Below are 16,008 nucleotides of genomic sequence, written 5' to 3'. Positions count from 1 at the left end.
TGGCCATGAAGACATATTTAACGGAGGGCTTAGGCTGTTCCTGTAGCAGATTCCTGGAAAATTCAGTCTGTTTTGTACAAGTGATTGTACTAGAACTGAGAATGTGCTGAAATTCTAGAATGGTCCCAGTTCCACAACGGCTGTTTACATTTGTGATGAGACGGGCCCATTTGAGAATCCGGTGTGGGTGACTGACACTCAGGAAAAAGCACTTGCACATGTATGCAGTTTTTGGTGCAACTTCAGACCATCCACAGAGCCTCTCAAAACCGTTCTTGGACGGGCCTCCTTGGAATTCATGCTCCCCAGATCGGAACTCCTGTAGGAGACATTCTCAGGATATATCAGTAGATACTAGTCTTGTGTCGTCCACTGTGTGGCTTCTAGCCACGGGTGGCTCCTTTGTTTTAAGTTAAACAGAATCATAATTTCGGTTCCCATGTTGGGCTGTCTGTGGTCATGCACTGTCACGTGAGGCAGGAGGCTGCTGTTTGGGGCAGCTCCTGGACGTCCGCCTCCTTCCAGAAGGTTCTTTTGGGCAGCACTAGTTCCAAATGCTCCGCTTGAGGAAGAAGTAAGCCCCTTAGGCCTGTCGAGGCTCAGAACTCAGATTTTCTTGGGGTGTGGGAGCAGTAACACGCAGTGTCCTCTGATCAGTAGCTCGGTGCCAGGCTGTACATTTCATTTATCATCCAGCGGAGTGAGATTTTAGGACTCAGAGAATTTAGAAACAAGATGGGGAGTCTCTCTGCTCCCGGGTCAGCCAAGAAACACGGTGTTTCGAGCAGGACAGGATTGTGCCGGGAAGCAAGGTCCCTCTGTTACCACTGAGCAAGCTCTTCTTCTCAAGCACATGGTGGCATCCCCCAAGGGCAGGAAGCTTTAGTTGCTGGTCTGCTGTGGGCTTCAGCTACGAAGCGTGTCGAGGGTACAGTGGCACCGTGGCCGCAGCTCTAGCCACCCCTAAAGCTTCTTAAGAACAGAAATGGGAGTATTGAGTCTAACTGTTACAGACTTCACGGCCTCGCTTGCTGGTGGTGAGAACCTCGGGAAGATCACCCCTGCCTCCTGCTGTCCTCTCACCTCCCACGGGTAGAAAACCGCCAGGGGCGCTTGCTTTGTCCCTGGGATCTAGTGCGCAGGAGAGGCTGGGAGCTCCGTGTCTCAGATCTCCATCCGCTGTTAGCCATAACCAGCTTTTCCCTTTGCCTGCCTGGTCAAGAGAGAAAACCTGGTTCTGCGGCAAATAGAACCTACAAGGTCTTCGATCACCTGCTGGCCTGATGGAGGTGTATTCCTTTCATGGAGGCAGCTGCTGAACCGGTTGTCATTTTGAAACAAAGTGACGATGCCAGGCACGCCTTGTTAACTCCGCTTCCATTCGGGCCAGCATCCGAGTGTCCGTGTGAGCATCTGAGTGTCCGCGCATCTGCGGGGAGACCATGCATTTGCGTGGATGACTGGCACCCCCCAGGACCGATGTCTAGTGATTACTTTCCTGCCTCCAGTCCTCCTCACACCCCTGTCTTCTGTTTCTCTTGCTAAGAAGTTTGATACTTATTCTCCATCTCTAGCTTTGGTTGGTTGTTTCTGGTTTTTTCCTTATGATGCTTTTTCTCCCCAAGTTTTCCCACCGTCGCTGATGATTCTCCGTCTGTAGGTTGTCACCTTCCCTTCTTCTCTTTGCAGCATTCAAACCATACTGACCCCTCCTTCCAAGCCTCCCCTCCATCTCTTTTCCAGAATACTGTGCCAGGCACAGACTCTTTCTTCGATGAGCATTCCTGGCTTTACTTTTTCAGCTTCCTTCACGTAAAGGTCAGAGCCAGAGCTCTTTGAAGTGCTTTTCTTCCCCAGTGCCTGTGTAATCTTGTCTCTCTGTGGCTTTGGGAGCCGTTCTGTGCTGACAACTCCAGCACTCATGGCAGACCCCCCCACCAGTCCTAGTTTTAGTTGCCGGCACAGTGTCCCCCAGCCAGATGTCAGTTGTTACCCTGACATTTGCTCTGCTTGAGTTTCCCCTCAGACCCACATGAGAAGCTCAGAGACCATCCAAGCCAGCGCATGGCTGCCCATGGCCCGCCACTGTGACCAGGGCATCCCCTCGGCAACCAGTGCCCCGCCTGACTCTGTCTTCATGTCCCCCTGCCGCCCTCTGGCCCAGGTCTTCATCTCCCCGCCCCCGCAGTTGTTCCCCGGCTGCTGCCCTGCCACCCTCACGGGGCCCTAGGAGTTCATGCTGTAATACAGCAGCCATGGCTTCCTCCTCCTTCTCAGTCCATCTGTCTGTCTCCTGGAGTCAGGTCTCCTGCTCCAGCGCGCGGATTCGGCAGCCCCCTCTCCCGTGCCACTGTGTGGGACTGTGCTCCTGTCTTTGTCTATCACGCAGCACAGTGTTTGGACGAGAGTTCGTGTGCATTTTGCTCGCTAAATAGCTATTTGCTGACTAGATAAGAGGCATAAATATAATCTTGTGTTTCTGAACAAGAAAGTGATTTAAGAGACAGCAGTCCCTTAAGAACTGCTAGCAGGTTCTTTGAAATAATTAATAAGATCGATGAACCCCTAGCCAGACTTAATAAAAAAAGGAATGAGAAAGGACCCAGATTAATAAAATCTTAGAGATCATGACCAACACCAAGGAGATAAAATTTTAAGTACATATTATGAACAACCATATGCCAATAAATTAAGCAGTCTGAAAGAAATGGATGCATTCCTGGACACATAGAAACTACCAAAACTGAAGGAGGAAGAAATAGAAAACCTGAACAGACCAAGCCAATAGACCCTTAACCAACAGACCCATAACCAGCGTCAAACCAAGTGAAGCAGTAATCAAAAATCTCCCAACAAAACAGAGTCCAGGGCTGGATGGCTTTCCAGAGGAACTCTGCCAAATATTTAAAGAAAAATTAATACCTATTCTTCTGAAATGGTTTCAAAAAATAGAAATGGAAGGAAAACTTCAAACTTGTTCTATGAGGCCAGCATTACATTGATTCTAAAACCAGACAAAGAGGCCACCAAAAAGGAGAATTACAGACCAACATCCCTGACAAACAAAGATGCAAAAATTCTCACCAAGATACTGGCCAATAGGATCCAATGGTACATTAAAAAAATTATTCACCACGACCAAGTGGGATTTATTCCTGGACTTCAGGCGTGGTTCAACATTCGCAAATCAATCAACATGATACATCATTAATAAGGCAAAGGACAAGAACCATTAGGTCCTCTCAACTGATGCAGAAAAAGCATTTGACAAATACAACATCCTTTCTTAAGACTCTTCACAGTGTGGGGATAGAGGGAACACACCACAAGATCATAAAAGCTGTATATGGAAAGCTTACAGCAAATAGCATTCTCGTGGGGGAAAAACTGAGCTTTATCCTTAAGGTGTGCAGTACAACGGATGCCCACTCTCACCACTGTTGCTCAGCATAGTACTGGAAGTCCTAGCCCCAGCAATCAGACAAAAAAAAGAAATAAAAGGCACCTGAAACGCAAAAAGAAGTCTAACTCTGACTCTTTGCAGGTGACCTGATACATTATGTGGAAAACCCAAAGACTCTACCCCAAAATGGCTGGAACTTCTAGAGCAAAATTCAGCCATGTGACAGGATAAAAAAAATCAATGCATAGAAATGAATTGCATTTCTATATACTAATGAAGTGACTGAAGAAAGAGAAATTAAGAAATCATTCCCATTTATAATAGCACCAAAAACCATAAGATACCGAGGAATAAACCTAACCAAAGAGGTAAAGGATCTGTACTCAGAAAACTATAAAGTACTCATGAAAGAAATTGAGAAAGGCACAAAGAAGTGGAAAAACATTCAGTGCTTATGGATTGGAGGAACAAATACTGTCAAAATTTCTATTCTGCCCAGAGTAATCTACATACTCAGTGCAATCCCTATCAAAATACCATTGGCATTGGGGTGCCTGGGTGGCTCAGTGGGTTAAAGCCTCTGCCTTTGGATCAGGGTCCTGGGATTGAGCCCCACTTTCAGTTCTCTGCTCGGTGGGAAGCCTGCCTCCCCATCTCTCTCTGCCTCCCTCTCTGCTTGCTTGTGATCTTTGTCTGTCAAATAAATAAATAAAATCTTAAAAAAAAAAGTACCATCGACATTTTTCACAGAGCTGGGAGAAATAATCCCCAAATTTGTATGGAACCAGAAAAGACCCAAAATTGCCAGAGGAATGTTGAAAAAGAAAACCAAAGCTGGGGACATCACAATGCTGGACTTCAAACTCTCTTACAAAGCTGTCATCATCAAGACAGTATGGTACTGGCACAAAAACAGACACATAGATCAATGGAACAGAATAGAGAGCCCAGAAATGGACCCTCAGCTCTGTGGTCAGCTGATCTTCCACAAAGCAGGAAGGAATGTCCAATGGAAAAAGGATGGTCTCTTCAGCAAATGGTGTTGGAAAATTGGAAAGCCACATGCAGAATAAAACTGGACCATTTTCTTATACCATACACAAAGATAAACTCAAAATAGATGAAAGACCCAAATGTGACACAGGAATCCATAAAAATCCTAGAGGAGAACACAGGCAGCAACCTCTTCAACCTTGGGTGCAGCAGCTTCTTGCTAGACACGTCTCCAAAGGCAAGGGAAACAAAGGCACAAATGAACTACTGGGACTTCATCAAGATAAACAGTTCCTGCACAGCAAAGGAAATAGTCGACAAAATTAGAAGACAGCCTACAGAATGGGAGAAGATATTTGCAAATGTCTAATCAGATAAAGGGCTAGTATCCAAAATCTATAAAGAACTTATCAAACTCAACACCCAATGAACAGAAAACATCCAGTGAAAAAAAGGGGAGAAGATATGAACAGATACTTCTCCAAAGAGTATGTACAAATGGCCAACAGACATATGAAAAATGCTCAACTCGGCATCAGGGAAATACAAATCCAAACCATAGTGAGATACGTTCTCACACCAGTCAACAGCAAAAATTAACAAGGCAGGAAACAACAAATGTTGGTGAGGATGCGGAGAAAGGGGAGCCCTCCTACACTGTTGGTGGGAATGCAAGCTGGTGCAGCCACTCTGGAAAACAGCATGGAGGTTCTTCAAGAAGTTAAAAATAGAGTTACCCTATGACCCAGCAGCAGCCCCCAGATACAGATGTAGTGATCCAAAGGGGCACCTACATCCCAAAGTTCATAGCATCAATAGCCAAACTGAGGAAAGAGCTGCGATGCCCTTCCGCAGATGAATGGCTAAAGCAGATGTGGTCCGTATACACTATGGAATATTACTCAGCCATCAGAAAGGATCGACACCATTTACAGCGAGGTAGGTGGACCTGGAGAGGATTTTGCTAAGTGAAATAAGCCAGTCAGAGAAAGACAGTTATCATATGGTTTCAGTCCTACGTGGAACATAAGAAACATTACGGAAGAGGATGGGAGAGAAAACTGAACAGGAGGAAATCAGAGAGGGAGACAAACCGCGAGAGACTCTTAACTCTAGGGAACAAACTGAGGTTGCTGGAGGGAAGATGGGTAGGGGATGGGGTAGCTGGGGGATGGGCATTGAGGGCACGTGGTGTGGTGAGCGCCGGGCATTACAACTGAATGAACCTCTGAAACCAATAATGATATGTTGGCTAATTAAATCTAAAACAAACAAAAAGATCTGCTCTCTGGCCAACTGAATTTTGAGCCAGTGAGATATTTTATATATGTAAGTTAACATTCAGAACCTCTCTGGCCAGCTTTTTCCTATGCTTGGGTCAGTTCCAGTAAATCTCCGGGAATCCCGTGAAATTGCACCTTCCTCAGACCTGGTGCCTCGGGGTCCCAGGCAGGGACCGGAGTCTGCATTTGGGGGTCACCCTCTGCAGATGGTACTTCCGTGTGCGCTGGGGTTCGTAAAGGACTCTTGAGATCTAATGGGTGAGGTGTGGCATGGCTTAAAGGGACTCGTGTTGACGTGACCCCTTATGGGTAGGAGACCAGGTGTGGAAAACTGCCCCTTAAGCCTTTCTGTACTTTGTGGAAAAGTCAGGTGGTTAATAAGCATTTCGCAGAGATTGCAAAAATCAAACAAGGGAAAATGCAAATGCGAAAGTAATTATATTTCAAGCCAGTGTGGGTGGTTTTAAAATCTTTAAAAGGAGGTATGGCCTGCATGAGACAATTTTGGGAGAAGCTGCCTCAGCAGATCGGGCTGAGAGCAATGTTTCCTGCACATTAAAGAGGGCCGTTGGAGAGTGGGAGCTGTCTGTGGGCACAGGCTTTTAATCCTCCCAAATCTGTTTTGTTCCCAAAGCTGAGGCTCGATTTAGACGGGTTCTTGGTAACTAGCAGCAGAAATGGGCCGGCTCTTCTAGGCAAGATGCGAATTGAGGGGGAAGGCTTTTTTTTTTTTTTTTTAAAGATTTTTATCCATTCATTTGATAGAGAGAGATCACAAGTAGGTAGAGAGGCAGGCAGAGAGAGAGGGGGAAGCAGGCTCCCCGCTGAGCAGAGAGCCCGATGCAGGGCTCGATCCCAGGACCCTGAGGTCATGACCTGAGCTGAAGGAAGGGGCTTAAACCACTGAGCCACCCGGGCGCCCCGGGGGAAGGCTTTTGATGGGGCTCTGGGGGAGCACCTCTCCAAAGGCTTTGCTGCAGGAACATGCAGAGTTTGCCCTTGGGATAGTTGTGACGCCTGACCGACCGCCTTCTTGTTGTCGTCTGCCCGCACTGAGGGCAGGTCTGGCTTCTTCCCCTTCTGTGGGAGGCGGTGGTGATTGCCTTATCTGGGGAACTCTGCAGGGGGGATGTGAGGCTCTAACAGGAATGGGACAATGCCAAACAGACCCAGCCCGTGCAAACCCCAGGCCGAAACGAGAACGAGAGGAAGGAAGGAGGAGGTCATCTGAAACGCCTCTGGACTTAGACTTATTCAGGGTCAAGTCACGGATCTGCCCCTCGCTGCTCTTCTATCATCTTCTGTGCTGCAGCTTACTCATCTGCAAAATGGGGCTGTGTCTGGTCCCTATCCCTCAGGGTCTTTGTGAAGATTAAACATTCGGGGAAGTGTCGGGCCCGATGTCAGTGCTTGCAAGTTTGTAGTCCTTCAGGCATCTGTCTGTCCGCTCACACGTCTGATCCCACTTCTGTAGTTCCCTCCAGACCGCCTGTTCCCTGTCACATCCTGATCTCACTGCGCACAGTTTGCCTGCTTCCTCCTTAGAAATTTGGCTCCACGGCTGACAAAGGGACGTGACAGTCTGGCTTGGTAGGTGGGTCTTTGCAGGGGGAAGCAGGCGGCCGGATAGCCCCTGGGGTTTCTGGCACTCAGATCACGGGAGCACTTTCCCTCGCCAACACCTTACCTTTCCGTCCCGTGCTTGAGCCCGACCCCGTTTGCTGTAGCCTTTGACTCTGAATGAGGGTACTGAGCAAGGCTACCTGGCTTCCTTAAATACCTCTTGTTTTTCTTCCTTTCCCACCTTTTAACAGAAGTGTGGGGCTGGTTCTGATTCTCTTCCTAAGCCTCTTCCGGAGGGCAGGTGCAGCTTTATGGAAGGGAACAGTATCCAGTGAGGGGATGTCGCAGTCTCTGGATGTGGCACATGGCAGAACTATTTTAAGGTTCCAAAGTGACTCTTAACAAATTTACATGCTTTGTGAATATGGAACATCTCTGTCCTCGTAGCAAAATGATTCGTCATAGTGTGGTTTTATTTCCTATTATGGTCACTTGCCCGTCATTAATCTGGCTTCTGTGGCAGTAGGGTCTGTGCGTGAAACTCTTTTTGTTCTTGGAGCATTTGTGTTGTGTGATTATTGTAGTGATAGTGAGCTTGTGATTATAAATTAGTTGATTCATTCGCAAGGGCCAAAAATACATGAAAGTGTCCATGGTCAGAGTCTCTCTCCCACTCCTGCTCCTGTCCCTCGGGGCCCTAGTTCCTTTCCCAGCAGACGCCCACTGTATTAGAATTTTACACTTGGTTCCAGATTTGTCTTATGCACATATAAATATATGTTATTTCCCCCTTTTTTAAACAGATGGTAGCATACTACATATCCACAGTGTTCTGTACTCTGCCTTTATTTGACTCAACATATACAGATACATCTTTATATATAAGTATACAAAGAGGTTTCTCATCCTTTTTTTACAGTGGCAGAAGATCCCGTCATATGGTGTACCAGAATTTATTGAAGTACTTTCCCATAGATAGAGATTGAGGCTTCTTGGTGGTTTTTGAGATGAAAGTTCTGGATAAGGATAAGCAAGTAGAATTCGTATTGATGGATGCAGCTAAAATGAACTCTAGGGTTGAGCATGACCTTGTGTTGTTCACAGAGGGTGTCCTCTAAAATGGTAAGACTATTGCAGTAGTCCACTAAGCTCTGTATAGGTAGTTGTGGAAACCCTGGAATAATCAAGGATAATCGCATACATTTGTAATGGATTATTTTCTAAGCTAGTGGGTCGCTGGTCTTGGAAAATAGTGGATTATTTTTTATAAAGATTATTCCGAGTCCAGCCAGCTGTATCTAGCTGTAGATATGTCCTAGTTCCTAGGACATAAGGAATCGATACCCATCATTCAGAATAGGATTGGAAAAGTTTCACAGTCAGGAAAATGTTTCTGGGAGATAAATAACCCAGTTTTCCATCTGTTCCTATTCAGTGGATGCCTTAATGGGTCAGATTTGAAGGTGCAGGGAAGGCGGGATTATAACCTTCTTGAAGATGTCATCGCTGTCACGTTGCAGCTCATAAATATTTGTTCTGAATGCAGAGCATGACTGAAGAATTTTAAAGCATGGTAGAGACAGCCATATAAATATATGACTGTATACCTTGCTTTGGAAGTGTATATATTAAAGCATTAATAGCAAGTGATGTTTGAGCCAGCAGAATATTGGAAGATCAAGGTCATGATTCAGGAAGGAACAGGCTATCAAGTTCACCTTATGCTTCTTTTCGAAGTACTACTTTGACCTTGAAAATCTTATTTGTACCTAAACATAAGTCTGGAGATACATATATATGTTGTAGATGAATTCAGCCCATTGGCAAAATTGTTGAGTAGCTGGGAAACAGGTGCTGTTCTTGTGTGTCTGGAGAGGAAAAGACAGCTTGCAGACCCTCTAGAGAGCCGGGCGCCCTCCAGGACAGGAGCGGTCACTTCCTCAGTGAAGCCACCCAGGGAGTTTACTTCTTGTCTGTTTTGGACGTGGTCTTGTTTGTTAGACGGTCTCTTTGGCGAGTACATTAAGTACCCGTGGAGTCGTAATGGGGGACAGAAATGATTTCCATTCACTCAGCTGGGGAGAACTGATCCCCACAAAGCTGCTTGCATTCCTTTAGCTTATGTACCCTTCGGATTATTGGGAGCATTAAGGAGAGAGAAGGTTAGGATTGATAATCATGGTACTTGCTCTCTTGGGGAAGGAATCCAGAGCTGGGAGTGACTTTGGTGGTGATCACACGGCGTGCATCGGCGTGTTCGGGTGCCGCGAGTGCAGCAGTGTTGGGCTAGCACTTAATTGGAACCGCATCTGTGGAACAGCGTGCTGCTTTCTCATGGAATCTCCTGTACCACGAGGAGCTGGGGGGAGGGCCCGATGCAGCAGACGTCAGCGTTACAGCGGTTGGGACCATTTTGTGTCTGTTGGAATTGAGCTTCGTGACATTCAGTTTGGGGGGAGGTAGGATTTAAAACTCCTCAGATGGGGAGTGGTGACGTGGGCGGGTGTTGCCGGGGGGGGGGGGTTGTTGACTGCGTTGTTTTCTCCTGTTGCTCCATGAAGCAGCCAAGGCAAAGCGAGAGGAAGTCTTAATAGAGGTCACGTCTTTCCATTCGTAGTTCATGAGTGTCTTCCCTCAGTGCTGCTGGGTTTTCTGTTTTCCCCCAAAGAACTATTGATTCGGTATCGAATTTTCTCCTTTTCACTAGTTTGCTGGGTTCCAAGTGTGTCCTCTGTGGCCAGAGCTCTCCTTGAGAGCTTTGCTTACCTCACAGGCAGATTTCCTCGCTCAGAGTCTCCGAGCTGTGCTGACAGTTTATCACAAGGCACGAGTAGATCCATGAAACGGGGTGACTTTTAGGCAGACCCCGCTAGAAAAGACCCTCCCGCATAAATGGCTTTTGTGGGATGGGATATGACCGAAGCCTGCAGGCCACCCATGGAGTTCAAAATAAGTAACCGCCGTCAAACCGACGAGTGAGCCCGCTCCCTAGGGGAACTGTCTGTGTGTCTTGCTCAACAGCCACGTTGCCATGCCCAGCTGGTTCTTTCCATGGTAGTCTTAACCTTCATGAATTGAAGGTCAGCCTTTGCTGGGTGTCAGACGAAGTGTGTCTTGGTGTCCCCAGCTCGGGCCCGTTTCCTTCGTTTTTATTAAAGGCACTTTTGGGAAAGGGATGGCCTTGTTCCCTCTGCCAGCTTTTCGGCCCCCCCACCCCACACAGGAAGTAGCTTGGATCTTCTGGATCTCCACTTTCTTTGCACCCCTCGTACTCCGGCTGTTTGGTACTTCAGGTGCTGGTATCGGTCATCAGACTGGGCTCGGCTGAACAGTCCGGGGAGCGAGATCCTCGTGTCCGTGATGCTTCTGGGCTCCTTTCTTCTGGGTCTCCGTGGTAATGTCCGTACCCGTTGTCTTGACTTTCCCGATGCAGGTCTGCAGACTCCTTCCCCTGAGTTCATTGTTGACGTGGAGTCCATGGACATCTTCCCCGTGGGCTGGTGCGAAGCGAACTCGTACCCTCTGACCACACCGCACAAAACCATCTGTGAGTATCGCCCAGGTGGGAGCCAGCGTGGACGGGGTCCGGGGCTCGGGAGGTGAATAGACAGTGTTGTAAAGAGACTGTAGCCAGGTTGTAAAAAACAATGTTTTTATTTCATGGATGCTTCCAGTACCTTTGAGAGATGGAGATTTGGAAGCATCTTACAGGTAGACAAGCTAAGTCAGGATGGTGTGGCAGGTGAAGGTCCATGGAGTGGCAGAGGTAAAATAGAAAATAAATGTAATAAGACCTATAAAGATTGTATAAAATGATATATAAATAGATTCTTTAAAAAACTAAGTCTTCAGTTTAAAGTTCATTATTTTGATTAGAGAAAATTTAAGCTAAATACCATGGGGTTTTTTGTTTATTTTTTTGTTGTTGTTTCTGTTTTGAGGTGGGGAGAGAGAATGCATGAGCGGGGCGGGGGGGGGGGGGGGCAAGGGACAGAGGGAGAGACTCTCAAGCAGGCTCCCCTTAGCACCGAGCCCGACTTGGGGCTCGGTCTCAAGACCCTGAGATCACAACCTGAACTGAAACCAGGAGTCAGGCACTCAACCCACTGAGCAACCCAGGAGCCCCCAGATACCATTTCTCTATCATGTCTGAGGAACAACTGATTTTTCTCGTGAGGTTTACCCTAAAAGAATCATAATTGGTCCTAATAGTTACTGACATAACATATAAAAACTTAACCAATCTCAGCACTAACTAACCAGTGAGATTTCAACTTTGCTTTGAAAAGTACATAATATGACATCCTTCTGATCACAAAAAGACAAAATTAAAACAGTATTTAGTAGTTAACCCAGCAGCTAACTCTGTCTGTCTCTTAAATATATACAACAGTGTGTGTTTTAACATAGGTTACTGTAGCTCATTATCCTGAGATCGTACCACTTAAAACTCTTCAAAACTAATCAGTTTTGCCATTTCTTATTCCACCCTAATGTTTACCAAAAGTGTTAGTTAAAATTACATAGCCACTCTGGAAACAGTATGGAGCTTCCTCAAAAAGTTAAAAATAAATAAAAAAGTAAATATACCCTACAACCCCGTGATTGCACTAGGTATTTATCTGGAGGATACAAACATAGTGATCTGTTTAATCTTACTGAATGCAGGGAATTCTGTTTAGACTTCATTTCTGATGAGTCAGAGCCTCTTTTAGATTTATTTATGTTAGAGAGAGATTGAGAAGGGAGGGAAGAGCGTGGAGAGGCGGTACGGAGGAAGAGAGAAGGTCACAGGGCTCGATCTCACGACCTGGAGATCCTGACCTGAGCGGAAACCAAGAGTCAGGTGCCCAACCAACTGCACCCCCACGCGCCCCTAATCAAAGACTTATTTTAATGCTAGAGGAAATTAAAGTTGTGAGAATGCAGTAACTTTTCAGTGTTTAAATTGTTACTTTGAAACTGACCCAGTTCAATGGGAAGATGTTTTTGGAAAATGCCTTTGCTCAACTTGCAAACGAAGCTGACTGTCTTTTTGCCCTTTCTTGCCTATTTTACAGCACAAAAGAAGAGAAAGATTGCAGTCGTGCAACCAGAAAAACAGTACGTTTCTGTTTCTGTTTTTTCCCAAAACTTACAGGTGCTAAGCTCCATAGAGCCATCTTTAGAGAGGATCGGAAGCACGGCTGTTTGTATCGGGGGTTAGTTCACAGTTGGCGCAGTCACAGAGGGGATCGTAGATATACCTGTCTTTATGATGCACCTGTTACATGCGAGACACAGGCTCTGCTCCACCAGGGATCTCTTCTCTGGTTTGTAGTTTCTCCCTCCCGGTCCTCGTCGGCAAACCTGGAGGGCATCCTGGCCCCACACATGGAGAGTGACGGCACCTCGCTCTCCCCACCCACACTCCGCATGCAGGCATCACAGGTCACTGCCAGCCCGGTGGGCAGACTGTCGTCTGAGGCCAGCTTGGCAGGCCCAGCAAGGTGTCCTCGAAGCTGCTTTATTGCTCTGCATCTCAGCATCCTCTTGTGTGAAGCACCTGTTTCTTGGGGGTTTCTTGAAGATTAAATTAGATTTCTTGTGACAAAAATGTCATGGTTAGCTCAGTGTATATTACCCCCGGTTTCAGTTGTAATTTTAGGGAGAAAAGGTATCAAGCGGTGTGTGTACATGGAATATGTTTTTGAAAGTTTGTAGCATTTATGTATATATATTTTATATATTGAAGAGCAGCTAAGGTCCACTACAATACACAACCTTTGCAATGTGGTTCTGTTTTCTTAATAAAAATACACCAGTAGAAGTGAATTGAAGAACAGCATTTTTCTTGGGTTCCCAGGTTTAATTGTAAAATGAAATTGAATAATAAGTGCATCGCTATTTGAATGTGAGTAACAGTGAATAACAGGGCATTTTCAGTGCATTCGTGTCTAAGCTCCGTGTAGCAGGTTAATAATATGACTCCGGTGTGGTCTGGATAACATTGAAACCGAGAGCAAACAATAGACGGTCCCATCACTGAACCCAAAGCCGAATCTGTAACTCCTCAGTCTGTGGTCCGTGGGCCCGTGGCCCCCGCCCGAATCTGTAACTCCTCAGTCTGTGGTCCGTGGGCCCATGGCCCCCGCCCTGCGCTTGTACCAGCCCAGACAGCTCCATAAGACACACTCACTGCTGGGCCCATCTCCGAATCCCCCGACTCGGGATGTCTTCAGTGGGGCCTGTGTGTCTGTGCATCTGACACTTTTCCGGGTGGCACTGGTCCACAAGTGTGTGGACCCCACTTTGAGAACCAGCACAGAGAGGACCCCACTGAGATCTCATAATGGTTCGCTCTGCATTTGTGTCATTTTTCAGTGATGTGGTTTCCACACCGCCATCCTGGGTGCCCTGTGAAAACCAGCGCACCTCTTCCCCCTGGGGCTACTTCTCTGTTCATTCAGCAGCTTTTTACTGAACTAGAACACAAACTCTGCTCTAGGCTAGGCTGACTGTTCTTTCTAGGAGCTGTCCATTCATAGGCTTTCTTTGGAGGTCTTTTTAGTGTGGCCATGACCCACACAAGCAAGGCACCAAAAATTGAAGGCCAAGTAGTTCTCAGACACTAGTCTGTAGAAAGTACCAGCTTCTTCTGTCGAAGGGAAGTCTGAGTTCCATTAAAATCTATGCAAGTTGATGTTTCTTTGTGTCTAAAATATAATGAAGGGCATTATGACGATTCTACAGCAAGAGACAAACGCAGGGGCCTCCTTGAAGAATATCACTTGTCAGGGGTGACCACATGAGGGGCAGACATGCCATTGGCTTTACTATGTGCTTGGATTTCCGTGATAGTCACTATAAGTTGGGAAAAGACTTAATTAAGTTAATTAATTTAATTAGTTATTTTGTTTGTTGCATTTCTTCTCAAGTGTGCAAGCCGTGATGGTTGTATTTTCTTGATCAACAGATTGCCATCCACAGTGCCTGTTGAGAAAATACCTCATGACCTTTGTTTATTCCCTCACCTGGACACCGCAGGTAAGCGAACCCACCCACGGCTGGCCATCCTGTCCTGATCTGGGAGTGGAGACGTGCATGTGGTTTTAGGTCAATAGAAGAACATCTCTACTTTAAGTTCATTCTCCTTGTTGCTCTTGCCGCTTATTAACACATACCTATTAAAAAAAAATTTCTAAACCAGATTCTCTGCTTCTTGTGTCTCTTGGTCCGTGGCTCTAGACCGTTCTCTCAGTCTTCAGGAGAAGAGTCCATGTGTTCCTTGGAAATTTGAGCCCAGTTAGGGATGTATGTCGTAGATGGTCATGTGCAAGGAGAGAGAATTGAAAATATTAGTAGGCATCCATTTTTTTTTCACATTTTTTTGTTGTCCCACTTGCATTTTTCCATTACTGGTTAATATTTAAGTCCCTGGGGCTTTTGAATTGTTCCTTAAAACCCTCTGTGTTTGAAAGCCATTGGAGGGATTGTAGAAACTGTAGGTCGAACAAATAAAAGTGAATAATTTATGTTTTTTAATGTGTGAAGTTCTATATCTTACAATGACCTTTGAAAACAAATGTGGATACCCCGTTGACAACAACTCTGATTATAGACGTGTTTGTACATTAAATAACACATTTGATTAAGAATTCGGTTTTCTAACCAAAGTGAAAACTGCTCTGAATTCTTCCGGGATTCTAAGCTCTATGGCATGAAAGAATCCTGGCAATCAAACTTCTATAAGGAGAGCATTTTTCTGAGTAGACTTACTAAAATGTTTTTTTTCCTGAGGTTCTGGATAGGGTAATCCTACCAAAAAATTTCCATGTATATGCAGCTGTGGACATAATTCTTTTGCCTAATTTTGTTGTATAGAATTCACACTTCAGAATGGTTTTAAAAGAACCGTGTCAGCTCTTCTTTCAGAGTCTGTAATTGTTGTATTACTCCCTTTGTCTTCCCCTCACAAAAATAACACTCCTCCTTCCTTCCCTCTTGGTATTTAGTTGAAGTCCTATGAGGACAGCCCTTCTGGGCCTGTTAAATTACCGTCCCACACGAAGGAGGGTCTTTGGACAGAGTCACCACTAGTAGTGGAACTCAGCAGGAACGCTTTGGGAAGGGCGGGCCTGGGCTGACAGCGAGACCCTGTTACAGACACCGGGCAGGTTTCGGGTACTACCTCATCATTCAGTCCGTCCACGTTTCCCCGTGGCCATTTGAGACCCTGCTATGTGGAAAGCATAATGAGGGAAATGCAGATTCCTGGGAGGTACTTGGCACGTCCATGAGATTGGCCAAACCTTGGACGTGGGATGGCAGCTGCTTCAGTGCAGTGTTGATGGGAGTAGAAACTGGAATTGTCCGTGTGGAGATCGGTTTGAGCACGTGTGGGGGGACACCGAAGATGTGCAGCCCCCATGGCCAAGCACGTCCCCTCCTTGTTATGGACTTGGAAGGCTCTCTTGCCCGGAAGAAGCAGCTGTTTACAGCTGTGTTCAGTAGAGCGCTGTCGGTCATGCCGAGCAAGTAGAAGTGACTGAGTGTCCGTCAGCAAGAGAGTGGACTGCTGGCTTGCGCTGGCTTCGTGTCATGGAGTCACACAGAGAAAGGACAGAAGGATGAACGTTCTTCATATACGTGGACCATTGGAGGGATTGTAGAAACTGTAGGTCGAACAAACAAAAGGTTGCAGAGAACTGTTTATGGGACATCTTTAAAAATACCCGAAATGCCATGCATTTTGGTCTACCAGTGTTTGTGGTCAAGTTTATAGAC

At 46.2% G+C, this 16,008-nt stretch overlaps 1 protein-coding gene across 5 annotated transcripts in view; it reads left to right on the top strand.

The window, feature by feature from the left end:
- Positions 1-16,008, top strand: part of SFMBT2 (Scm like with four mbt domains 2) — a 228,742-nt gene that overhangs the window by 172,791 nt on the left and 39,943 nt on the right. For all 5 annotated transcript variants that reach the window (XM_059183765.1, XM_059183762.1, XM_059183764.1 and 2 more), the window contains 3 exons: positions 10,676-10,789; positions 12,303-12,345; positions 14,198-14,268. In XM_059183765.1, the coding sequence (XP_059039748.1) occupies positions 10,676-10,789; positions 12,303-12,345; positions 14,198-14,268 (228 nt within the window). The remainder of the gene's footprint in view (positions 1-10,675; positions 10,790-12,302; positions 12,346-14,197; positions 14,269-16,008) is intronic.

Source organism: Mustela lutreola, chromosome 8 (assembly GCF_030435805.1).
Source record: "Mustela lutreola isolate mMusLut2 chromosome 8, mMusLut2.pri, whole genome shotgun sequence".
Lineage (NCBI taxonomy): Eukaryota > Metazoa > Chordata > Mammalia > Carnivora > Mustelidae > Mustela > Mustela lutreola.
The sequence above is the reverse complement of the archived record's forward strand: the minus strand, read 5'-3'. Positions and strand labels throughout refer to the sequence as shown.